This window comes from Vicia villosa, linkage group LG1, assembly GCF_029867415.1.
Source record: "Vicia villosa cultivar HV-30 ecotype Madison, WI linkage group LG1, Vvil1.0, whole genome shotgun sequence".
Lineage (NCBI taxonomy): Eukaryota > Viridiplantae > Streptophyta > Magnoliopsida > Fabales > Fabaceae > Vicia > Vicia villosa.
The window spans coordinates 126,176,943-126,201,894 of NC_081180.1; the positions used below are offsets into that span (position 1 = coordinate 126,176,943).

Below are 24,952 nucleotides of genomic sequence, written 5' to 3' on the forward strand. Positions count from 1 at the left end.
CAGTTGGTTCAACTTTATCAAGAATCATCATAATAAATGGATTATATTTCTCAGGGAGGCTTTACAAAATCAACTATGGCTCATCAATAATGAATCAACTATGGCTCGAATTCGAAGGACATATATACTAAAAAATTGAAAACGATTACCTTGCTAGTTTTCAACTCAGATCTTAGTTGATGAATTAAAACTCTCATATGTGAATAGAAATGTTTGTGCATCTTATCCTACACTTCATAAGCATGTTTGCACGAAAGCACATGTGATAACACAATTTCACACAATTTCAAAAATTGTAGATATCAACCAAGTAAAAATCGATTGATCTTCGTAATCTTCATAAACAACATTAACTAGTTTCTCATTGTCAATTTTGAATATATGATAGATGTGAGAATTTACCACTATTTTTTGAAGTTTGTGAGATAAAAGGACACCTTATACCTATTGATTCCACATGAAAAAGTTATTTTCTTGGAGTTTGACTGATAGCTTCAGTGCAAATGTGCCGGACGAGCTTGAATTTGCCATTTGCGATGAAAAAGCTTGCGAAGATCAAACCACATGATGTGTGTTTTGCAACGAGTTTTCTTTATCTGCCATTCAAATTTCTTTGAAGCTTGATGAAGGAATCGATCGGCAAAAAGTACTGAACAGAGAAAGGAAGCCTCTATGAATTATGAACTTAAACAATTAGAGAAAATGAAGATGAATATCTACTTGAGTTCATTAGATCGAGTTCTTGTGTTCATTAGGTCTAGTTCATTATTGTGTACATGGATCCAGTAATCTATATGTACAAAGATACAAAGGCAAGAGTTAGTTATTTTAACTAGGGGTGTTCATGGTTCATGAACTGCACTGAACCAAACTGTATTTATGGTTCGGTTCAGTTTGTAATAACCACTTTAATAAAAATGCAGTTAATTGCTAAAATGGTTTCAATTCAATTTAAAACTAGTTTAGAACCGGTTTATATTTATAAACTAGTTTATAATCAGTTTGCACTTTTAAACCAATTTTATATTTTGAACTCTTTTAAAATCAATTTTTTTAATTTCATGAAAAATTATATTTTCAGAATATTTTTTTTCAAAAAAATATTTTTTTATTTTCAGAAACAAAAATTTATTTTCGATTTTTTTATTTATTTTCAAAAAAATAATTTTTTCCAGATTTTTTTTATTTCTTTTATATTTCAAAATAAAAATTATTTAATTTTTTAATTTTTGCTTAAATAATACTACCATAGAAAAGTACAGAGCCACCGTTCGAAAATTTCAATTTCAGCCGCAACAATTATCGACAAGTATGCATGTGGTTTATATATTGTTTATTATTCACACTCCCAGGTTATTTATATTTCTCGATACATATTATAATGTCATGGTAAATGCAAACTAACTGCCGCAAAATTAAATATGAATTATTCAATTTAAACCAATACATGGTTATCTCTCCTAACGCAGAGTCACGAAAAACAATTATATATCAATTTCAACTATATTCTCATTATCATAAACAAAACACTATCCTCGTTTGATTCCATCATATAATTTAAAAGTTATATAATATATAAAGTTAGAGTACAAATTTTATTTTATGTAGTATTATATACGCAAACACAATTTTATTTTTGGTTTTAGGAAGAAAAAAATTTGAGAAAATTCTTTTTGAATTTTTTTAATTCCAAATGTTTTTTAAAATTTTTTTATTTATATTTTTTTTTAAAAAAATTTTTTTACTCAATTAATTTTTTATTCTTTTTATAAGAAATTATTTTATATAATTAAACCAGTTTATAAAAAGAAATTGGTTCTGAACTGGTTTTAAATTGAATTTGAATTGTTTAAATTAAATGGTTCAGTTTATTAACCATTTAAGTGGTTCAGGTTTTTTATGGTATAATGCAATTTAGTTCAAGTATACAATTCAGTTAACCATATTTTTGAACACCCCTAATTTTAACTAATTTTTTAACCTCTTTTAACTAACTATCTAAAGTAGTTATTCTACTTTTTACTTTTCAGTAATATAATTTATAATTTATTTACCGTGATAAGCATTCATTTTAGAGATGGTTAATTAAAATAAAAGGCAAAAAGATAAAAATACATAAAAGTGGAATGTTGTTGTCTTCACCGAGGCAATTAGTGTGAGTATGATGGAATCGCGCATCCAAATTGAATGAAACAGCACAAGAAAGGAATTTCCGTCCATCTACAACAACTCTTCACGAACTCACTCTTCGCCTAATTCACCGTTCCCAAACTCCTTCCCAGCTATGGGAGTCCCAGCTTTTTACCGGTGGCTCGCCGACCGTTACCCACTCTCGATCACCGATGTAGTCGAAGAAGAACCAACCGTCACCGACGACGGCGTTCCTTTGCCTATTGACGCGTCTACACCAAATCCCAACGGAATGGAGTTCGATAACTTGTACTTGGACATGAACGGCATCATTCATCCTTGTTTTCACCCTGATGGCAAGGTATGCAGTAACATTCTTTTCTTCACTTTTTCTTCTTCTGAATTTCAGCTAATCGTTTGAAGTTCTGCAACGCCTTTCTTGATTTAATTGAGTTTAGGTGTTATTGTACAGTGATCTGAAGTGAATTTCTGCGTTTTTGTTGCTTTGGAATTGAATTAATTTGAGTTTCTGAATTACAAATTAGCTCTAGTGCACCTATTATGATTCATGAATCTTGTAAATGCAGCCAGCACCAGCTACATATGATGAGGTGTTTCAATTGATATTTGATTATGTTGACCATCTCTTTTTGTTGGTTCGACCGAGGAAGCTTCTCTACCTTGCAACTGGTATGTGTACTATTGTATTAAGTAGTAGCAGTAGTAGTATTTTTTCTTTGTTCCGTAACATATTAGCATCGCTCACTGTGGAATTGTCTTATTTCTGTTGCTAAACCCTAATGTGTTAGAAGTAATCACTTTGTGTTAAACCTAGAAATCACATTGAAGTGATGTTTTAAAAACTGGGCCAGAGATCAGACTGGCGAGACTTCCGGATCATGGTTCAATTGGTTTAACTTGTTCAACCGCGGTTGAATTAAATGATAGATAAATAAATAATTAAGTGTTAAGAAAACAAAAATACCAGTTAAACCAACCGCTATTCGAGCACAATTCAATTCGGTTGAACCCACCGCTGTTTGAGCATAGTCAGTTTGGTCCAACCAGACTGTAGTACAACAGAGCTGAAACCAACCGGTAAATTGATTGGTTTCCCGGTCCAACCAGTTTGGTCCGATTTTAAAAACGTTGCATTAAAGAGGTGGATTTATCAACATCCAACAATTTGGTTCCAAAAACCTTTTTGTTTGTTTTTTTTTGTGAGGATGTCTTGTCGTCTTGCATTGCACTCTTAATTTTTTTCTTCCAACTAAACTCACTACTGTATGGTTTGAAGTTTGATTTGAACATTTCAAGTTTAGTGCAAATCTTTCCATAATAAGACTGGCGAGTATTTATTAAAAAAAATTACACATCCAGTTTTTGGAAGGCTACAATGTTTTTGTCCTTAAAGAGTCTTAGTTCCATAACACACAATCTCTCTCTGTCCATCTTCATGTTATTTTTTTTTATATTTACTATTCTTGCCATGCCAGCTTTTGTCTCCTGTTTCCTTACTTTGAAATTTGCAGATGGTGTTGCACCACGAGCAAAAATGAATCAGCAACGTTCTCGGCGCTTCCGGGCTGCAAAAGATGCAGCCGAGGCTGTAAGAATGTTAATATGCTCATTCTTTCAAGGTTCTCCTACTTTTTTCTGATGAAGGTACTGAGCTTTTTTTTAAACATTATAGGAAGCGGAAGAGGAAAGGCTGAGGAAAGAATTCGCCGGTGAGGGAACACCTTTGTCTCCCAAAGATAAGCCCGAGACTTCTGACTCAAATGTCATTACCCCTGGTACTAAATTTATGGCAGCTCTTTCAGTGGCTCTTCAGTCTTATGTACAGACTAGATTGAAACTCAACCCTGCCTGGAAAAATATAAAGGTACTAAACAATTGAAACCACATCCTATTAGTTCTTTATGCCGCTTGATCCCTTCAAGATGGGGTGATTCCTTTCTTCTGGAGTAATCCCATCTATTTCCTTCTCCCTTATACATCTGGCTTTCAGGATGCTCTTTCTCTAAATATTTATTTATGGGCTGCATTGGATGATTAATTATTTGAAGGTTATACTTTCTGATTCAAATGTTCCTGGTGAGGGAGAACATAAAATAATGGAATACATCCGGTTACAACGTAATGTTCCTGGTTTCAATCCGAATACTCGCCATTGTTTGTATGGATTGGTGCGTTTTGTTTTGTCCTAATTTTAATTTTCATCTTATCTGTCTAGGGTGCTTTTATCCTTTCCTTGATTTTTTGCATGATATTTTATGATCTTTAAACCAGGATGCTGATTTGATTATGCTCTCATTAGCTACTCATGAGATTCACTTCTCAATATTGAGGGAGGTTAGTTGTCAATGCGTGAGCTGCTCAGCTGATACTGTTATCTCATTGATATCAATAGATAGTATTGGGAATGTTTTTCACAGTATCAAATGATTAATTGCTTGATGGACAGGTAATTACTTTACCTGGACAACAAGACAAGTGTTTTGTGTGTGGCCAAGTTGGCCATTATGCAGCTGATTGTCACGGTAAGCCAGAAACTAAAACTGAGGACGGGAGTTCTGCTGATGATAAACCAGTTCACAAGAAGAAATATCAGGTTGGAAGATTGGAATCCTGCATGTTGATCTGAATCTTCATTTTACTTTCTTTTTCTTTTTAACGTCAAACTAATTCATAGTATTCACAGTTTCTTAACATCTGGGTGCTTCGTGAATATTTGCAATATGAATTGGAGATTCCCAACCCTCCTTTTGAGATTGACTTTGAAAGAGTAGTGGATGATTTTGTATTTCTATGCTTCTTTGTCGGAAATGACTTTCTTCCTCATATGCCAACATTAGAGATCAGGGAGGTAAGCATCTCGAAGGCACCCCGTTACACTAATCTGTACTTGAAACAGAAAAGATAACATTGCTATTTGCTTCTTATTACCATGTACTTGATGTAGGATCTTAACATGCTTTGGTTAGGCCTTTTTATTCTACTGCTTATTTATCTTCCTACCCTAGTGTCATTGTTGTACTCGTTAATACACTTTCTACTATTTCAGGGAGCTATAAATTTACTGATGCATCTATATAGAAAGGAGTTTACTGCCATGGGTGGCTATCTTACTTATGCGGGCAAGGTAATCTTTTTATATCCCGTGTTCATCTTTTTATTCGTCAAAATGTCATTAGGTTGTGATATGTTCTTTTACAGTCTTCTACAGCAATTATCTATTCACTTCTTCAGTTGTTTATATTGTGCTTTGGATATAACTCTTAAATTGTCAATTCAGAATTTCTTTTTGTCAATGGGTGTTGCATTATGATTGAATATCTTTATGCCTCCCAGGTTTTCTTAGATAGAGTGGAATACTTTATCCAATCTGTCGCTGTTCATGAAGATCAAATCTTTCAGAAACGAGTTCGAATTCAGCAGGTATTTTGCTTACTAATTAATTTCGTGAATTGATATGCATGGACTGTGCTACTTTCGTACAATATTGTATTGTAGATTGCTTCCTGATATTTAATTATTGTTACTGTATTTATAGGTGGCAGAAAATAATGAAGAGATGAGAGCTAGGGCAAGAGGAGTAATGCCTCAAGAGCCACGGCCCTCACTTTCCGATAAGGTTCGGTATTAAATTTGTCGTCCGGACATTTTTAGTTTTATCTTGCCTAAATTTAGTTATTATATCTTTGACTTTCTACAGCATGTTTTGGAACTCCACCGGAATAACTTTTCTTGATTACCAAAGTAATTCTACTGGTGTTCCCTAACATGCAAGTGGGTAACTTGCCTGTGATATAAGTAATCTAGAAATCCTGGCAGAGTTTTCATAATGAACTGCATGTTTCTTATTTTCTCAGGTCAAGTTAGGGCAGCCTGGATACAAGGAAAGGTATTATGTTGAAAAGTTTGGTGTATCAAGTTTGGAGGAGATAGATAAAATTAAGAAAGATGTAGTAAGTTCTATCAATTTTTCTTACTTACAAGTAATCAACCTTGTCAAATTATTTTCTGTTCTTGGATCACATTACATGCTCATATATTGGACTGACTCTAATATTTTGTTAGAGATATTTTGTAAGAAGTTAAACCTTTCGAAAATCTTATGTTTTTACTTAATAACTTCAGCTTTTTGAGTAGCTGTTTCATACTACGGTAACGAAACATCCATGACCAAGAGGTATGGAGTTTGAACCTTGCCGCCCCATTCTTCAAATAAAAAGCTGAATTTTAGTAATAGATAGGTGTGTTTCTGCATGTTCATGTTTAAAGTCCAAAGAGCTATTTCATGGGGGGCTATGTTATACATATAAGATAAAAATCATTCATGTTTCTTCAGCTAAAAGCCTGGGGTTTTAGGATAGATGATTCATGAAATGCGTGTATGTGCGTGTACGTAATTTCCGTCACATTTTCTCGTTTGTTCTGTTAAAATGGAAATCTACAAGCATAATTCTCCCCTTCTAAACTGGTATCTTTGACAGTGACACATCTTAGATGGTCTTGAAATTGTGTTATTATTCCCAGTCTTTGTTCCAAAGGAGAGAAGTAAGTCTGTTCATGTGAATATGTTGCTATTGTATGGGCATCTGTAGATACTGGTGTTAATGAAGTTCAATAGAGCAACCAATAACATTTTTTTTGCTGGATACATCTTTCACAAAATCCAATGTAGGATTCGGGTTATGCTTAATGCAAATTCTTATTATAGATAGATGGACTTGTTGATTTTGAATAGTTATCTTCCTTTCCTTTTGACAATTATCCTGCTCATTCTCATTAATTTCTTGCTATTGGAAATTAATATTTTAAATTATTGTCTCTGCTATCTTTGTAGGTTTTGAAATATGTGGAAGGCCTTTGTTGGGTTTGCCAGTATTATTATAATGGCGTATGCTCGTGGAAATGGTTAGTGATTATTTTATTTTATTTTTGTTTCTTAATTGCTTCGTTTTTCATGATTGATTTGGTAGATTGGTAACTTTACATGCATGACTTGATATGCTGTTAGTAACATAGCAGCCAACAAGTTTTTATGGACAGCTTCACTTTTAAACTCAGAAAATGATAAAGCTATCCCACAGTTGCTCAGAATGTCAAGTCCAACCAGTCATACCTTTTTTGTTGGTCTAGGAAGCTTGAAGACTGAATGTTTAATTGTGTTAGTGATTATTTCTGTGCTTAAAGATATTAATAATTAAGAGGTATGCATTAGGGCGATTTGAATATTAGAATGTGATAGAATAATGCTTCCTATTGGATAGGTTTATGGAAAGAGGAAGCAGAAAAGCAGTTGGGATTAGGAGGGGCTTACTGAAATTATTGTAATTTGAACTGTCAATAGCTAGTTAGTTGGTTTGGTAGAGATTTGGGACCAGTGCTATTAAAAGGAGGAACTAAACTGAAAAAGGAGTTAGTTGAGATTTTTGGAGTTAGTTGCAATTCTGTCATCCTTTCATCCGTGAGAGCAATGCAATTCATTCTTCATTCACGTTATTTCTTCTGATTTCAGTTCTATCAGAATGCTTCACTAGAAGGATGACAATATGATTAAAATAATGGATTCATAATTGTATTAAATTATTAAGTGGGACTTGATAAATGGCATGGTGCGCTTTCCAGGTCCAGTATCTTTCTATTGTGTGGGAACATCAGTGCTACTTCCAAACATAATATAGACCATGGCTGTCAAGATCGCACTAAAACTCGTGAAAGCACACAATCTTAGGTGTTGATCTTCCTGCAACGTAGTGGCACTGTAGAAAACTCTCCGCATATGGTGGTGTGACCGACGCGGAGAGATAGACTATGGAAGCGTATTGAAAATGCTCCAGAAGCGTAGGTTTTTTGACCCATTTGAAGACGGCGTATTGAAAGAGAAAAAAGCTCAGAAGAGACTTGGCAGATAAGATGGGACCGAGAGAGGCAGAGTGGATGGCTTGGTAGAGAAGATGAACAGAAAAGATGCTGAGAGAGACAAATGGGCAGCTAGGATTAGAGGAGAGTGTAGTCTTAGCTTTAGGGTTTCTCATGTGGAAATTGGGCCATTGAGCCCAAAGTCTTTTCTATTCCCCTTTTTTGGTGCAGTCCAATTTTTATTATATTAATAACAAAATAAAGGAAATTAGACAAAAAAATTAAGACCCACCAAATTAATGAAGAACATACACAATATTTATAATATATAAATAAATATGGTTTTGTCTCTTTGTTGGGATCTTGCGATTTGTGTTGCAATCCCACGATGTACGGTTTTCCTATACCCAAACTATCTTAGAATTTGACAACAAGTGATATATACTGATTGCTTTGATGACTGAGCTTTAGTCTATATGTCTGAGTTGCTTTTTGATAACTGACGTGAATTTCTAGCAGTGTCTCCGATGTTTTAGCTGAATTTCCACTCATGACCATTGTCCATTTCTCTCTCTATTGTCTTTTATTGTTTTTTCCAGGTACTACCCGTATCATTATGCTCCTTTTGCTTCTGATCTTAAAGATCTCCTTAATATGGAAATAATTTTTTCACCGGGAGAGCCATTCAAACCATTTGATCAGCTTATGGGGGTCCTACCTGCTTCAAGGTTCTTCCTATCTCATGTCCCTAGATCTTTACTGTTGTACTTTCTGTGATCTGCTGATGTTTCCTAATTTTGTTACAGTTCAAATGCACTGCCTGAAAAATATAGGGATTTGATGACCAATCCTTCATCACCAATTTTCCACTTCTACCCAGCTGGTAAAATAGATAACATTGTCCATTTACTTTGTATTCTGCTATATTTTACATATTTTCTTATTCTGGTATTACATTGATACCTTTTTGACAGATTTCGAGATTGATATGAATGGAAAAAAATTCGCATGGCAGGTATTTTAGCGCTTTTTATGTATTCAAACTGTTTTTGAATTACCCAAGGGTTAAGATTGATTTTTTTAAATTAATGTTGTGGATTCCTTTCAGGGTGTTGCCAAATTGCCATTTATTGACGAGAAGAAATTACTTGCGGCCACAAGGAAGCTTGAAGACACGTTAACGGTAGGTTTTGTTTGTGCGTGGAAGGGTAGGGTGTTTGATACATGTTATAATAATTACTTGTCCTTCAAAATTATCAAAGTATAACATGTAAAACTAAGCCTGCCAATTCTTTTGGAGTCCACCGGGAATATTTTAATGTTCAGAATTATGTAGAACTTAGGTTTCCGCAAAAGAATCGAAATTGTTTATCTCCAGAGATTAATTGTTTATTTTATAAAAACTTTTGAATCATAAAGTGAGTTGCATTAACGTATGCCCAGAACCTTGCAGGAGGAATGCAGCTGCAACTAAGTAGGAATTGTTGAATGTTGATGAGTTGCAACCATTTTAAAATAGATAGATTTTATAAGTGTTGATTACTTTGTTATATTTTTGTTGCCATTTGCTGGAAGCTTTTGTTTTGGATCTTTTTTACTCTTCAATAGATGTTTCAAATGGATAACTGTGAGATGCATTGAAGTGTTGTTCATGTTTAAAAGCAAAAGAGTTCAGATTCTTTGCCGTGTCTTTAGTGCTGAATTTCTGTTTTGTTAGATGCAGGAGGATGAACAACTTCGGAATAGTGTGATGCTTGATTTGCTTTATGTCAACCGTGCACATGATTTGGCTTCACATATTTTATCGTATTACAAAGTTTATGGCCAATTACCTACTCATGAAAGATGTGTTTCACCGATTAAAGCAAATGCTAGGTTGGAGAATGTAAATAGTCATCACTCATAATTCATGAATATCAGTAGATATTTTAGAGGCTTATATGCTTGTTTTGTCATCTCTTTTATTTGTTGCCAGTGGTGGGATGAATGGATATCTTTGGGCGTGTGAGAGAAATGTTTTAAACTCTATTGTTTTGTCTCCAATTGATGGATTGCCAGATACCGAGAGTAATCAAGTTTTGTAAGTAATTTCTCTATACTCGCCAAGTATTTTACAATCTTTGGTGAAGGACTCATATTGAGTGTTTTTTGAATTTCAGAAATATTACATATCTTAATCCTTCTAGACATGGACACATCCCAAAACCACCAGATGGTGTAGTGATACCCAAAAAGGTTTGTATATGCTGACCACACTTGGTACCCCGCTAGATTTGTGCATGTTAATTATCCATTTACCTAATTGCGGAAATAACTAGGCTAAGATGATTGACATGGATGGTATCATTTATGTGTTGGCCTATATTATGTTTCGCTCAATGTAAATAATGATGATGCCTTCTGTTCCTTCCTGGATCAGTTATATTATGCAGACTCCACTTTGACATTATTGTTTTTTGCAGTTAGTAGAAGACATTGATATCAAACCTTTTCCTATGCTATGGCATGAAGACAATGTTGGCCGGGGACAGCAAGGCAGGGAAAGGTGAGAATAGTATGACGATGTCTAGTTGCTATAGTATAATTTTCATGTTCTCTTTGACTAGGCTTTAAAAATACAAAAGACTAACTATGCCATACATGATTGTTAAGTTTAATGTTTCATATGATAATGGTGCTAATATAAGTCAATGTCATCTGTTGCCATAATTGAGAAGTAATCATGATTAAGTTTTTTGTTCAAGTAATTTATTCATGGAAAATTTGGAGAAATCATTTTTTAGGAGATTGAAAAGTTCTGAATAGCTTTCAAATTGTTCATATGAATTTCTAGATGCATGAAACATGCCCTTACTTTTGTTTATGTGATGCATCTGACAGGCCACAATTACCTGGAGCAATAACTGGATTTCAATTAGGAGAAGCAGCTCATCGCCTTGTCAAGAACTCCCTTAACATTAAATTGAATAATACATCCCATGTACTGGCAGAGCAACCTCCAGTTCGCCATACAGTGAACAGGTTCCAATCAGCTGGACCATCTGGATATGGAACATATTCTCGCGAGAACACCAACAGTTATTATGGAGAATATAATCACCATGGCGTAATGACTAGACATAGAAATCCAGTCTCATCTAATGGTGGGCACATAGACAAGCAGAATTTTAGAATACAAGATAGGTCACGGCATCAAGAACAGCTCCAAAATGTGAACAATGGGTTTTCTTCTCTAACAATGAAGGAAGGATCGAGACCTACACCATCGAGGCAGTCAATTTCTCGTCCAACAACCAATTTTGAACCCCGATATGTGCAAAACACAGGTCCTCCAACACCACATCCAAAGTGGAATACTAAAGCACCTATAAATGGAATATATACTAGGCATCAAGAAACTGCATATGGGGCAGTAACTCGCGATAAGCCGGCGAAGAAGGTTTACCAAGTTAAAACACGGTTGCCCCAAGAAACTCCAGACTGTGGGAATCAGTAGTGGTTTTTGTGGGTTTTACTTGTATATAGTGTGTGATGTGATGTGCCTTCTCTCTGCTCATTCCTCAAATTGGAGCTATGCTGTCTCTCCACCTGTTCCTTGAATTTTATCTATGCTCTCTCAATCGCCATCCTAGTTCCATAATCGATGGAAGGGGCACATAGTGATACTGTGATGTGATTCATTTGACAGAACAAAGGGGCACATAGTGATATTGTGATGTGATTCATTTGACAGAACAATGATATTTGAAGTTTTATATGATAAATATTGGATGCAATGAAGGTGCTACTTGGTTCCTCATCCGATAATGGTGTCCAGGCTTTGATAAGATGCAAAAGCTACAAGATTTGCAATTTTCTTGGATTAGCATGTAACTGGTGTAGGCCAGTGGAGAATATCAAATTGCGGACTAGGAATCTGTGTAGTTGTTTTGTTCGACAATATGTAACTTTTCTTTACAATAGTTAACCTGTACATACTTGATGTGAATATAATTCAATATGCCTGGCGGGGAATGTTAAATATTTATCTGGGATTTCTTACCCAGCGTTTGTATTCTGCATTAAACGTCACAGAGAAAAAATAGGCTGAAAAATATCACGTTTGGCACATTTGTTATTTCCCTTGTATTGAGGCAATTCAGGCTTGTTTGGATTAGTTTGTTGTAGAATATATTATTCCCGGAAATCATATTTGAACATTAAAATTTGGGACAGCATAATTGTTTGTTTTTAAAATTCATTATGTATTTGTTTATATTATTTAAATTTGTGAAAGTGTAGTAAAATTAGAAAGTAGAGCAGGTGTTAGTTTCTTTTTTAAATTCATTATGTATTTGTTTATATTATTTAAATTTGTGAAAGTGCAGTAAAATTAGAAAGTAGAACAGGTGTCAGGAAACTTGATATTGAAATAATTGACATAGTGTCGGAAAAATTGATTTCAAATAACAGTTTATTATTTCAAAAGAATTGACATTGATTATTTTTTTGAAATAACAATGTTAAGAAACAAGAATTGTACAGGAAAACCATAATTGAAACAAGAATTGTACAGCAAAAGCATAATTGAAATAGTTGATAAAAAAACTCAGAAAGTACAAAACGCAAAGCCATTCTGGTTTCTGGATATTAAAATGCACATATTTAAAAAGTAAATAAATCTACAGTAATCACATAAAATATCAAATGTGTATAAAATACCAAATGTGTCTGCGACAGACACAAGACACGCCATTGTAGGTGTCTGATTTCAGAGGTTTTATTCATGTCCAAATTGCAAACACATCAAAACAAAAATGTTTTAAACAAGTGCATTCTGAATTCTCTGTAAATTTACAAGAAAATTCACCAACAGAGTAGTAAAAAAAGCAAAACATATTGTTGAACTGTTTCTATGCAATTGCAATCATTATCAAACGCCAATTCTCTGTAAATTTACAATAAAATTCACCAGCAGAGTAGTAAAAAATTAGAACATATATTATTGAGCTGTTTCTATGCAATTGCAATGATTATGAGAAGCCAAAGCTGTATTTCCAAACAAAAGAAAACCAAAACTGTAAAAAGAAAATTACTAGCTGTCTAGATATGCTATCAACTATTAAATGGTTAAAATTTTCTGCTTCCTCCAGCTCCAGCTCCCGCATTTGACCTCAACTCCTCCAAAGCAACCTTGATCTCATCCTGCACTAGCTCCAATCGCTTAGAATACACTTCCAGCTCCAAAATCTGTTGCTTCTTCCACTTTTCATCTCCCACCTTTTCCCCATTCCCCATATTCAGAAAACTAAATGGCATCGGATTCAATGACAAACCTCCACCTCCAAACCCTCTCCCTCCATAACCAAAAGGACTCCCCATGTTGCTACTACCGGTTAACTCCTTCAAGAATGGAGTCAAACAACTCTTCACAGTCTCTTCAATCAATCCAGATACATTACTCTTATCTCCACTTTCATCTTCAGCATTGCTACTATTGTTGTTAGTAGAATTATTATGATTATCTTTATTCATCATTGCTGAATTATCATTCAATTTCCGCTGCTGTTGCTTCTCCTCCGTTGCCGCCGTTCGGGATCCCTTCCTTTTCTTCTCAATTACCGGTGGCTCAATCTTCACCGGCGTAGTATGACCTGAATTTGGACTACGGTTAGGGTTAGGGTTAATTTCGCCGTCATCTTCAACAGGAATCCCAATTGGAGTCACAATGTTCCAGATTTTGTGTGAAATTTCGAACGTAGCTTGTTCATGCGGGGTTTTGAAGAAAAACTCCTTACCAGAATCGAATTTCTGGAGAAGGTTCCGATACTTCTTCTTCAACCTTCGCAATTTATCAACAAGCTGGCTCTTGTTGAAATCGAGCTGAAGCTTCGACTTAATCTGATCATAGAACGACGCCGAGTCGTTATGATAAGCCGATCCTCGATTCGCGTTGTAATCCAGAAACCCTTGCAAGATTACGATCTCATCCTCGTCAGTCCAAAGCCGCTGAAACAATTTCCTCGAATCCTCCATGGACGACTTCTTCTCCTCCACCTGGTCAATTCGCTGCCGTTTCGGCTCAGGCGACTCAGCAGCAACAGCCGTTGCGGCGTTCGGTAAGGCTAGGATGACGGTGGGAGCGGCGGAGGAGGTTGAATGAGATTGTTCGGTTTCGTTGTTGGTGAGATACTCGTGTGGCTCTAAAACGTAGTCGTCTTCTTCTTCCTCCTCTTCTTCCAATTCGTATTCCTCTAAGATCTCAGGATATTCCTCTTTCGGGAAAACGACGCGGTTCTGGAAGAATGCCATTAGAGTGGGGAAAGGGGGAGAGGAGTTAGTTAGGGCGAAAGCGTGACCGGTGGTGACGGTCACGGGGTTTGTTTTTGTTTTTTTTATGGAGTTGTTTCAGTTGTTGGGAATAAGAACAAGTGTGTGTAAGAATGTGGAGTGAGTGGAAGATTGGGGCTTTAAGTAATGGGCCAAGTTATTTGGCCCACATGAATTTTATTTATGGAAAGATTTGATAACATTTCTTCTATTTTTAATTTACTTATTATAAATAAATAAATAAAAAGGGAAAGATAATAAGATTTCTTCTATTTTGATTGATTTATTGATAGATTTCTTCTACTATATGCAATGGACCAAATTTGACCAACGCGGTTTTTATTTATGTAAAGATTTAATGAGATTTTTTCTATTTTGAATTTATTTATGGATATATTTAATAATAATTCTTTGTTAGTCAAAAAAAGAAAAAGAAAAATAAGAATTCTGCTATTTTAATTTATTTATTGATATATTTAAGAAGATTTCTTCTAATTTTAATATATTTGTTTATATTTCTCTCATGAACCATTATTTTGAAAAATTAATGACTTACCAACTTATAAACAAACTACCAATTGTATAAAAAGTTAATGATAAATAAATATCCAATTGTACAAAAAATTAATGATTAATATATAAATAAATACCCAATTGTATAAAAAAAATTCTTGACTAATCTATAAATAAACATTGAATTGTATTTCACTCTCTTTTCCAATCAAATTTAAATTAGTGCATTATAATTTTTACTTCATTTGTTAAATAAAATTAATCAATTTTTTTTGAACTTTTTAAAATTAATTATATTACATAGAGGTGTTTTAATTAACTGAGTATTTAAGTTATCCATATTCTTATTTAAAATCAATTATTAAAAATTAATTAATTATTAATATATGATTTGAATCAAAAAAATTTTTTTTGATTAAAGAGGACCAAAGCCCAAAAGAGAGAGCTTACACGAGTTCTTGCGGACACTCAAAAAATAAACTAATATCTTGTACACTAGTTGTTCCCACTGTAGCAAGACCGTCTGTAGAATTGTTGACTTCTCAGTAGATGTGTATCACTTGAGTCTCCAATTCATTTCTTAAGAATATCTTGATATTACTCTACAAGCTCATTCTTTGTTGAAGTGGTATGCTCTCTTTTCTAAGCAACTGATAGATCTTCAGACAATCTGTATGAATTAGCACTCGGTTAAACTCGTTTACTCGAGCCAGCTGTAATCCTTCCCACTCTTCCCACAATTCAGCAACTATCACATAGCACCTGTCTAAATTCTTTGCAAAACCAATCAGCCATTCTTCGTTTTTGTCCCTTAGGACACCTCCACATCCAACTTTCCCTAAATTAAGAGTTGCACCATTTGTATTAAGAGACACTCAATCATCTTCAGGCGAATTCCACTTGAACTATATGAAAACTCTAGACCTGATCATACTTTTTTCAACCAAAGTTGTGATTTCCCAATATGGGTTCACCCGTGCAAGAATAAAATTTAACAGACTAAAAGGCATTACATATTCTTTTGTGAATTCTTTGATTGCGCCAATACCACATCGTGTGACAAGGTATCGCCCAAGTAGAAAGCCAATCTTCATGATCTAATTTCTTCCAAAGTTCTTGGTCATGTTTAAATCCATCCATTCTTGTAATGGAGAGTTAAAGAACTTTTCCTTGTAAGTTCTCTTTACAAGATTTGTTAGAAATTTACATTTTTCTAACATATCAATTACTTTACTTGTTGTTGTTATTTTGCTTGTTATTGTTACTTTACTTGTTGTTGTTACTATAATGATTAGATTCTTGTTTGTCAAGATAGTAAAAGTAGACCAAAGCTATTCATCTCTTCTACACCACTTTGCCATATCCTTTGTTTTTCTTACATGGTATCTAGAGCTTCATTGATCTTAACGGGTCTGTGAAGAAAGAAAACCAACAAGAAAAAATTCACAAAAAACCTTTAAACACCATAAATGACTTTTAACAGTAGTTCCTTACCTCCACGTCCCGTGTTTGTAGGAGAAAACTACCATCTTCCTTACCTCCACGTCCCGTGTTTGTGGGCTGCAAAAATGAAATCTTATTTGAGAGCTCAAAGTTTATGAGATGTTGTAGAAAATGGAAGTAACTCACCATCTCTTCCAAATAACCCAACAATAGCTCAAATAAAAAATCACATTGAGGAAGTGGAAAAAGAAGGAAGAACACTTGCCATAATACATGCAACACTACACAATGATATATTTATCAAGATCTTTAATCTTGAGACTGCAAAAGAAGCTTGAGACAAGCTGAAGGAGGAGTTCCAAGGGAGTGAAAGAACAAACAAGATGCAAGTATTGAACTTGATAAGAAAGTTTGAAACACTTAAAATGAAAGAAACCAAAATTGTTAGAGAATTTTCTGACAAAATTTCGAAGATTGTTTCACAAATAAGATTACTGGGAGAGAAACTCAGTGATCAAAGAATTGTGGAAAAATTGTGGTGTGTCTTCTAGAGAGGTTTGAAGCAAAAATATCCTCTCTCGAAGAAATTAAGATTTTTTATCAAATCACACTTGTATAGCTTGTTAATGCTTTGCAAGCTACTGAGCAGAGAAGATCTTTAAGGATAAAAAAGCGTACCAGCATTCGGAATATGAAAGAGGGCATTAACATCATCTAAAGTCACTGTCATCTCCCTAAATGGAAGATGGAAGGATGATGTCTCTGGGTGCCACCTCTCAACAAAAGTTGATAACAAGGAGGCGTCCAGCATCCAGCAAAGTCCATCAGATGAAAATTCTGAACTATCCTCCTCACCTGCTCAGGCATCGGACTCTCGAGGAAGTTCTTCAACTTCGACCCGTGAGAAGCGACCTTTAACACTCGACGTTCCTGTAAAAAAATAATACAATTAAAACAAATTAGTATAAATTAAATCTCGTAATAAACATAAACATTAAGCACTCAAACAACCAATATTACATACCATGCCTTGCCATATCCTATAAGCGACATGGTCAGCGTATCCAGCCAACACGGACCTATCAGAATGTCCTCCGGGAAAACCTCCATCAGTGTGTACTGATGGCTCCATAGATGCACAGGGGGTGGTGTTTGTATCCTGAACCACCTACTCCTGACCTATCTGATCCTCACCCACCGACACCTTAATCTCTCCCACCGGCACCTCAACCTCACCCACCGACACCTCAACCTCTTCCACCTGCAACTCAACCTCACCCACCGGCTCCTCAACCTCAACCACAACAGTGAATGCTCTACCAGTCCAGCAGCAAGGTGCCCGAAACCTTGCCACCGCATGCTGCTCAGTCCTCCGTTTCTGGGTAGAACCGGTCGGAGGAACGCGTCCAGCACATAGTTCAGAGGCCTTCGCCTCATCAGCAGCTCGAACAATTGCATCTGCTCTATCGGTGGCCCGTCCCACAATAGAATCGTCCATGCCTCTGGTCCTCACTGCAAAATTTAAAAATATAAGGAAAATAGTTTTTTTTTTTTAAATAGAAATATTGGAAATTTCGAAATTCCCAGTGCATCGGAAATTTCAAAATTCCGGTATGATAACTAGTAAATGAAAAAACTGGAAATTTCAAAATTTCCGGTAGAAAATATCGGAAATTTCAAAATTTCCGATAGAAAATACCGGAAATTTTACATAAAATACCGGAAAACTTACTTGTTTTCGTTAAATATCCGATATGCTTTCGAAATTTTCGATATCGTCTAAAAATTTGAAGAATCCGATTGTCTCCGTAAATTTGTAAAAATGTAGTAATGAAAATTGATTGGATATTTTTGTCTTTTCATAGGTTTGGGGTGAAAATTGATCGTGTTCTCTCGACGGGGTGTTATCTAGTGAAATCAAAATTAAACACTAAATGCGGAAAAATAGATATGAATTGAATACCTACAATCACTTCGTATCTCGTAAATGTCATATTCTTTTTTGCCAACAGAAATACTAAAGACTACCTAAAATCAACGACCGTTATTGTCAACTAATTAAGCTCTTCTATATCCAATTATAATTGTGAAAATTATAGATAAGTATTCTAATAATAGTAAATGCATAACTACCATCAACGAACAAAGGTTTTGTTCAAGATTCTAATATGTGGAAAAGAGAAAGTATGTTCTCTCCTCAACAATGTTTTCACCATTAGTTTCTTGGATTTTGTCAACCTCATCCTCTTCCTCATCATCATCATCTGAAGAAGAAGAACATGAACCTGAAAATCTTGACATTAGCAATGACGAATCAGACTACGAAAACTTTCCAACAGACAATGTTGAAGACCAAATCGATGATGTGGACGATGAGAATATTGATGACACCATTCCCATTGGACTTGCCATTTCTGATACCTCCCCCGCGGTAACCGTGGCCTTGCCTGCCCCTACAGATTACACAAACACTGCCACCACTTCTAAAGAATCGCGCTCCAAACGACATCACAACAAGTATTCTGGTGGGGTGAGACAATATCAACGGATATGGACTAAGCAAGATGAGATAGAATTATTGAAGGGATATCTGGATTACATCAAGCAACAAGGAAGAACAACCACCACTCTTCAAAGTGACGTAGCATCGTTCTATGATCAAGTTACGCCCAAATTCAGAGCGGATTTCAATAAGAACCAGATTGTTGAGAAGCTACGTAGGTTAAAAAGAAAACACAAGATGGTTTTGGATAAATGCAAAGAGGTTCAGGTTTCTTTCAAAAGCTCCCATGAACAAGCCGTTTTTGAAATTTCTCACAAGATTTGGGGCAATGACACAGACCATGATGTTTTGGATGTTGATGAATCAAGACCGGTTCCTGACAGTCCTGATCTTATTGACAATATTAAGATGAAAGCCGAACATGTTGACAATTGCGAAGAAACAGATAAAAGGGCGCCAAAGCGTCCAAGGCTCGCAGCAGACAATGGTGATGCTACTAGTAGTATACATGGATTCATTGAGGAAACCATGAGGTCTTGTTTCTCACCATTGCTGAAGGAACTACTGGATGATGCTCCGGTAGAGCCACTCGACGTGTTGCCAATGTTGTTATCCACCGAGGAAGAGAGGGACGAACAACGGTTAAAACGGAGGATTTTGGAGTTAGAGGTGTATTTGAATCGGTTGGAGTTGTTGCAGGGTCAGATCAAGGCTAGGTTGGAGGGTTTGAGGTCTAGCTTAGGTTGACTAAGGTTTTACTCTTCTCTGATGTGCACAAACAGCTTATGATTTCTTCAATACATAGGTTTCGATTAGTCGCGACAAAAAATAGTAGCGTAGTTCCAAATTGTGTAATCTTTTGTATCATATATTACATGAATCAGAAACATATCAATGATCATTTTGTAATGTCATAGCAATAGAAAGTGCGTTTTTATTGTAATCAGTAGAGAGCATATTTTCCCTTTGTCTTCTCAAATACTTGTTCCGCAATTGCAGCTGCAGTACCATCTATCTTTTTGATCTCCAGCTGAGGCTTCTGATGAGAACTAGTGTCCTTCTGTGCATCAGCGATGTAACTATCAAATCCGATAGCTACTGCAGCTTCTGCTTTCGCTCCGTAAACCAATCTCTGCTTGATGTGAATGAAACAAATATGTGATCAATTTAAGAGAGGTTAGAGAAATGTGTGATGTGAAGAGAAATTGAGAGAGGTTGAAGGCTTGCCTTAATTTTTGAAAGATTAATGGCACCAAAGCACATTGGACAAGGCTCACAAGAAGCATAGATTTCACAGTGAGTAAGGTAAATTTGATCCAGCTTTTGACAAGCCTGCAGATAATAACTTCCAATTATATGACATCGATGCATAGATTCAAGCCAGCCCTGATACCAGACACAATACCGACGCTGACATAAACAGAACAAAAAAAGAAGATAAAAATTAATTTGACCTCTCTTATAGCAGTAACCTCAGCATGAGCTGTAGGATCTTTGTTTCTTAAAACCATATTATGACAGCTAACAACAACTTCATCATTTTGAACAATGACTGCGCCAAATGGTCGTCCATCGCCACATTCAACACCTTTGTATGCTTCTTCAACAGCTTTTATTAGAAACTTGTTATCTCTATCTTCTGCAGTTATTATCATTTATCAACTATAAGAGCAAATAAAGTATGAAACAATAAAGAGAATAACATGAGAATTCAATCTGGTTTATATCCATAATTAAAGTAAGATCTGTTTTGTCTCCATAATAATACAAACACCAGATAGTAGAATACAGTATTAAGGAATATAATTGAAGATGTTTAGATTTTGAATAACTTCATTGACCAAAACGGATGAATATATGAAAAATTTATCAACCCTTAGGTATAGAAGTAGCATTATGCTCCATGATGATGATTGTATCAAAAACTAAACCTGTTTTTGACTTTTTGTTGAAATAGTATTAGCATTTTTCGTTTCAGCTGTGTTATACGAAGCAAACCCATGTGTTTATTATTTAAATTGTATAAACAATTATTGAATATTTCATTATAAAATTCACCTCAAAACCATGTGGGGTGTTATTTTAAATTGATTAGGAGTTTCTTGTGTTATACCAATCGATTCAGATAATCATTCTTTTCATTTTTGTGGCCTCCTTTTCAAATCAAATGGTTTAAAATATTATAAGTGATTTGGTTGGCGTCTATTTGGTTATCATATAAAGAACAAAATTTTAGACAATTTGAACAAATATAAGCATCTATATTTCATATTGCTGATAAGATGAAAATCTGTTCTAGGTGGTGTTTGAAAGAAAAGTCTCCATACTTTAATTATCTACTAACTCAGAGAGGCTCGTTTGAGCTTTTCCAGTTTAAAGTCCCTTTAACACAATGTATGATGGAAAGACTATGTGATTAATACAAATTGTATCAGTTCATGTTGTTTTTCAGTTTTAGAAAAAAATGTCATAGAGGAAATTATTGGCTGAGTCGCGGATCGGTACGCTTTCTTTAAGACGTTTCGCGGTACTGTCAGATTTATGCAAAACAGCTCTTAAATACCCACGACGGCCTCCAGGATAAAACAGTTCGTTTCAAGAAATATGATTCACACTTGCACGTGTGATGAATCAGTCTAAGTGATATACCTTCAGAGATGATTTAAGAACCAGTCGTAGTATCTGGAATAAATCCAGTAGAAAATAGAAAAGAATATTTTTGTAAGATGAAGTAGAATAAGGGAAAGACGAGAGAATTCGGATGTGAATTCTGGAGTACCGGAAAATGAATGAAGGCAGTATATTTATAGGCAAAGAAAGATCCAACTGAGTGGACCAAATCGTGGGCGAAAATATAGTGGGGGAGTGCAACCGGGCCAGTCAAGGTAGCCGTTATTCACTTGGTCAGCAAGTCACGAATGACTCTTGGAGGGCAAGCAAACCTAGTCAAATTTTAGGTTAAGACTTGGTCTTAAAACACGTCACCAATTCGTAATAAATTAATTTCCACTAATTTGGGTTCCAAAAAATTAATTCATGTAGACCGAACCGAACCGAACCGAGCCGGACAGACGGCGCGCACGCGCGTGTGTGTCTTCTTGGCACATTGGTGTGTCCTCACTCCTTTACAAAATTGAAGGTGCCCTTAGGCCCAAAAACAATTGTCCAAGTTGAAATATATATACACTACTAACATTTGTGTTCCCTCCAATGTGGAACTTAAAATGAATCTTTTCAAATTTATCTCCATATTAGTTCTTACTTGTGCTCATTTATTGCTCATTTAATGTCAATAAATAATTCCAACTCCTCCTCCTCCAAATTATCATCATTCCAAATATTCCAACAGTTCATGGTCTCTCAAACTTGTCCTAGAAGGACAATGTTATCAATGTAGACTTTCCCCATCGACAACCCCTTTAGTAGGAGATCCAGAAGTGTGAGCCCATGAGACATGAGGTCTAGAAAAGCGAGTTGATTTGGGCGCGTTTAGCAGTGGGAAGGGAATGTTCTTTTAACTCTTAGTGGTGCCTTCCACACCTTAGAAAACTAAAGAATGTTTTTCATGTGTCCGGAGGTGCATCTCCAAATGCACCCAAAATCATCTCAATCTTCTACTTTCTGAATTTCACCCCAGTTTAAAAAAAATGGTCCAGAGATGCATCTCCGTATAATATTTGGGTGTATTCAGAGATACATCTTCGAAGTACCCCCTACACTCATTTATGAGGTTTTGTTATTCCCACAATTGATTTAAATAACAAGTGATATTTTCATAAATGCATCTTCTGAAATGCCCAACACGGAATTTGATAAAATACCACCTTGCATGATCTTTTTCTTCATGCTAAAAACAAAATTCATTGCAAAACCCTTTAAAAAAAATTCTCTCATTCTAAATCAACTTTTCAACACCAAAACATCATTCTTGTATTTTATCACTTCAAAGGAAACTAAACAAGTTGGAATTGCGGGTAAAGATCATTCATTTTATCCCTCATTCCTTGCATTAATTTTGTCTTTGAGCTGAAAAATGAACGTTGAATCTGGATATGCATCTTCAAACGAAGTTTGGTGTGGTCCGGATGTGCATATATGGAATGTCCTGGTAGTTTGAATTTTAACACTGTTTTTTTGTTATTGGTGGTAATATATATGGTGCACCCGAATATGTTTTCCAAAACTATTGTGAGTGTGGACGTTAAACCGGTCAAAGTGAAACATGTTATTAAACTAGATGAATTGAATGATGATGTTAAATCGGATGAAGTGAATGATGATGTTAAACCGAACGGTGCTCGTCTGGTTGTTATCGAGGTAGATGTTTTTGGACAATTTACAAATAAAGAAGTGTTTATTGTTCGTGAACATATACTATAATGGGCTCATAGGGAGGTCGAGAAATTAGGGTTAGACGTTGTAATCGGAAGGTTTGACAATGATTTGGATATAAGACAAACATTTGTAACAATGATATGTGAAAGAAGTGGCACCTACCAACCAAGGATTATGAAGTTGAAACGAGATGACATGGAATCGAGGAAATGTTAGTTTCCGTTTAAATTGTGCGGATACTGTATGACGGATGAGACAAGAAAATTTGATGTGATTTTTAGTATACAATATCACGCCTTAACTGACAAGCTAGTCGGTAATCCCATTGTATGTCACCTTGTTCTAGAGGAAAGGAAATTTCTTTCGGACATGACATTAAACATGATGACGCCGAAAAACATACTAGTATATTTGAAACGAAAAAGACCTTTAAATGTTTCAAATATTAAGAAAATATACAACGTGCATGCTCAAGACAACAAAGCGGTAGGAGGATGAAGATCTTAGATGCAACAACTGTTAAAATCTTTTGGAAGATGACGATTATATTTCGAGGTACAAAGTTTGTGAGTCATAAAGTCATCGTTCGTGTTATGTTTCAGAGTCATCCCGATTCTGTGAAGTTGTTCAACATATTTCCACTCTTGGAAATTGGCCGTGTTACTTCTACAAAGATGACTTATTCATTCGATTTTGCATTTTTGGAATCCGAAAAAGAGAACAATGTGACATGGGCTTTGAAAATAACTTATTCTTTTGACTTTGTTGGTTATAGGATCGACTGTCACTGAAGGTGCCCACCCATGGTGGGAAGATGAAGAAGTTCTTAGATGCCCCAATGCCACGGGAGGTCAGGGTGATTATCGAAGAGTGAAGTCTCATTTCACTAGTGAAATGTTCGCTGACCATGGTCGACAGTTAGCTATTGACGACCTTTGTGTAGCAATGGCATAAGGAGACATCCTTCTTCCATCTTCTATTTGACGCGATGACGATTACATTGGATGATGTCTCCTCTATGTTCCATCTTTCCCTACAAGTAGTTTTTTAACTGCTCCTATCATTAGCCAGGAAGTCGTGTGTATGGCTGATGTACAAGACTTAGGGTTAGTTAGAAGCAGGTGATAGACGAGTTTAGGATTATGAGGGGTGCTCACTTTCGCCTATCCATGCTTCGAGATAGGTATTAACATCTAGTGCATTAGGGTATATATGAGGCACTTGCTAGGGTATACATGCAACATCTTGTAGGATGTATTATCTTAGTGGAAAAGTGTAATGTATATATCAATGTGAAGTACATGTGGCTCTTTAATTTCCTTGAGCATTACAGTTGGGCATGGAAGTGTGTTGCACTGATTGTTTTATATGTTGCATTTGGAGAGGGGGTTGATTTTTATACGAGACAACTTGCTAGTTATATGAGTCTATATGAGGTATAAAAAATTACTATTTCTTATTATTTTATTTCTTTAACATTTCTTGATGGTTATATGAGTTTGTGTTATTGTGAAGTGTTGAATATACGAGCATTTCCCGATCATTTGTGTAAGGTAGGTTATGACTAGGCATGACAACAAAACTCGTATCTGCGGGCACACATTCAAACGCACCCCGGAATTGACGGGGAAACCCGCTTTGATTGGGTTTGGGTTTTCCCTGATTACAAAATATGGGGACGAGTAGGATAATAGGGAAATTAGTACCCATCTTAAACCTGTCCCATTTATTTTATTATGTACATTATTATTTTTTGATCATTTAGAATATTAAATACGTGGCCAGTGTTTTGATATTTTTATTTGTATTATTATTTAAAATATTTGAAATGTATGTCTAATTTTTAAA

At 35.3% G+C, this 24,952-nt stretch overlaps 4 protein-coding genes across 5 annotated transcripts; 2 read left to right on the forward strand and 2 right to left on the reverse strand.

Moving 5' to 3' along the window:
• Nucleotides 1–2,105: 2,105 nt before the first annotated feature.
• LOC131644131 (5'-3' exoribonuclease 4-like) lies at nt 2,106–12,026 on the forward strand. 2 transcript variants are annotated; one of them, XM_058914545.1, is made up of 22 exons: nt 2,106–2,491; nt 2,718–2,820; nt 3,663–3,739; nt 3,824–4,015; nt 4,200–4,319; nt 4,423–4,485; nt 4,598–4,744; nt 4,835–4,999; nt 5,198–5,275; nt 5,485–5,571; nt 5,687–5,767; nt 6,006–6,101; nt 6,983–7,053; nt 8,601–8,729; nt 8,808–8,884; nt 8,976–9,016; nt 9,110–9,184; nt 9,719–9,876; nt 9,977–10,081; nt 10,161–10,236; nt 10,464–10,546; nt 10,882–12,026. In XM_058914545.1, the coding sequence occupies exons 1-22, from the start codon at nt 2,285–2,287 to the stop codon at nt 11,495–11,497; spliced, it is 2,847 nt and encodes a 948-aa protein (XP_058770528.1). In that variant the 5' UTR covers nt 2,106–2,284; the 3' UTR covers nt 11,498–12,026. The 2 variants fall into 2 exon arrangements, with proteins under 2 accessions (XP_058770528.1, XP_058770529.1); XM_058914546.1 differs by having other exon boundaries at nt 9,725–9,876.
• Nucleotides 12,027–12,879: 853 nt separating this feature from the next.
• Nucleotides 12,880–14,419, reverse strand: LOC131644132 (probable transcription factor At3g04930). Its single transcript, XM_058914547.1, has one exon. It carries the CDS (start codon nt 14,290–14,292, stop codon nt 13,111–13,113), a length of 1,182 nt encoding a protein of 393 aa, XP_058770530.1. The 5' UTR covers nt 14,293–14,419; the 3' UTR covers nt 12,880–13,110.
• Nucleotides 14,420–18,469: 4,050 nt separating this feature from the next.
• Nucleotides 18,470–19,516, forward strand: LOC131653496 (probable transcription factor At5g28040). Its single transcript, XM_058923656.1, has one exon. The coding sequence runs from the start codon at nt 18,470–18,472 to the stop codon at nt 19,514–19,516; it is 1,047 nt and encodes a 348-aa protein (XP_058779639.1).
• LOC131644133 (guanosine deaminase-like) lies at nt 19,417–20,744 on the reverse strand. The gene is made up of 3 exons (XM_058914548.1): nt 20,644–20,744; nt 20,224–20,408; nt 19,417–20,101 (listed from the first exon to the last, which is right to left on the reverse strand). The coding sequence occupies exons 1-3, from the start codon at nt 20,672–20,674 to the stop codon at nt 19,937–19,939; spliced, it is 381 nt and encodes a 126-aa protein (XP_058770531.1). The 5' UTR covers nt 20,675–20,744; the 3' UTR covers nt 19,417–19,936.
• Between the last annotated feature and the right edge of the window lie 4,208 nt (nt 20,745–24,952).

Bases quoted from the DNA above. Each gene is read 5' to 3' on its own strand.
- LOC131644133 (XM_058914548.1), bottom strand. From the start codon at position 20,674: ATGGAGCATAATGCTACTTCTATACCTAAGG. The intron at 20,409-20,643 runs GTTGATAAATTT...TAATAACTGCAG, and splicing joins TGCTACTTCTATACCTAAGG to AAGATAGAGATAACAAGTTT. The intron at 20,102-20,223 runs GTCAAATTAATT...TATTATCTGCAG, and splicing joins AGGTTACTGCTATAAGAGAG to GCTTGTCAAAAGCTGGATCA.
- LOC131644131 (XM_058914545.1), top strand. From the start codon at position 2,285: ATGGGAGTCCCAGCTTTTTACCGGTGGCTCGCCGACCGTTACCCACTC. The intron at 9,185-9,718 runs GTAGGTTTTGTT...CTGTTTTGTTAG, and splicing joins AGCTTGAAGACACGTTAACG to ATGCAGGAGGATGAACAACT. The intron at 10,547-10,881 runs GTGAGAATAGTA...TGCATCTGACAG, and splicing joins GGACAGCAAGGCAGGGAAAG to GCCACAATTACCTGGAGCAA.
- LOC131644132 (XM_058914547.1), bottom strand. From the start codon at position 14,292: ATGGCATTCTTCCAGAACCGCGTCGTTTTCCCGAAAGAGGAATATCCT.
- LOC131653496 (XM_058923656.1), top strand. From the start codon at position 18,470: ATGTTTTCACCATTAGTTTCTTGGATTTTGTCAACCTCATCCTCTTCC.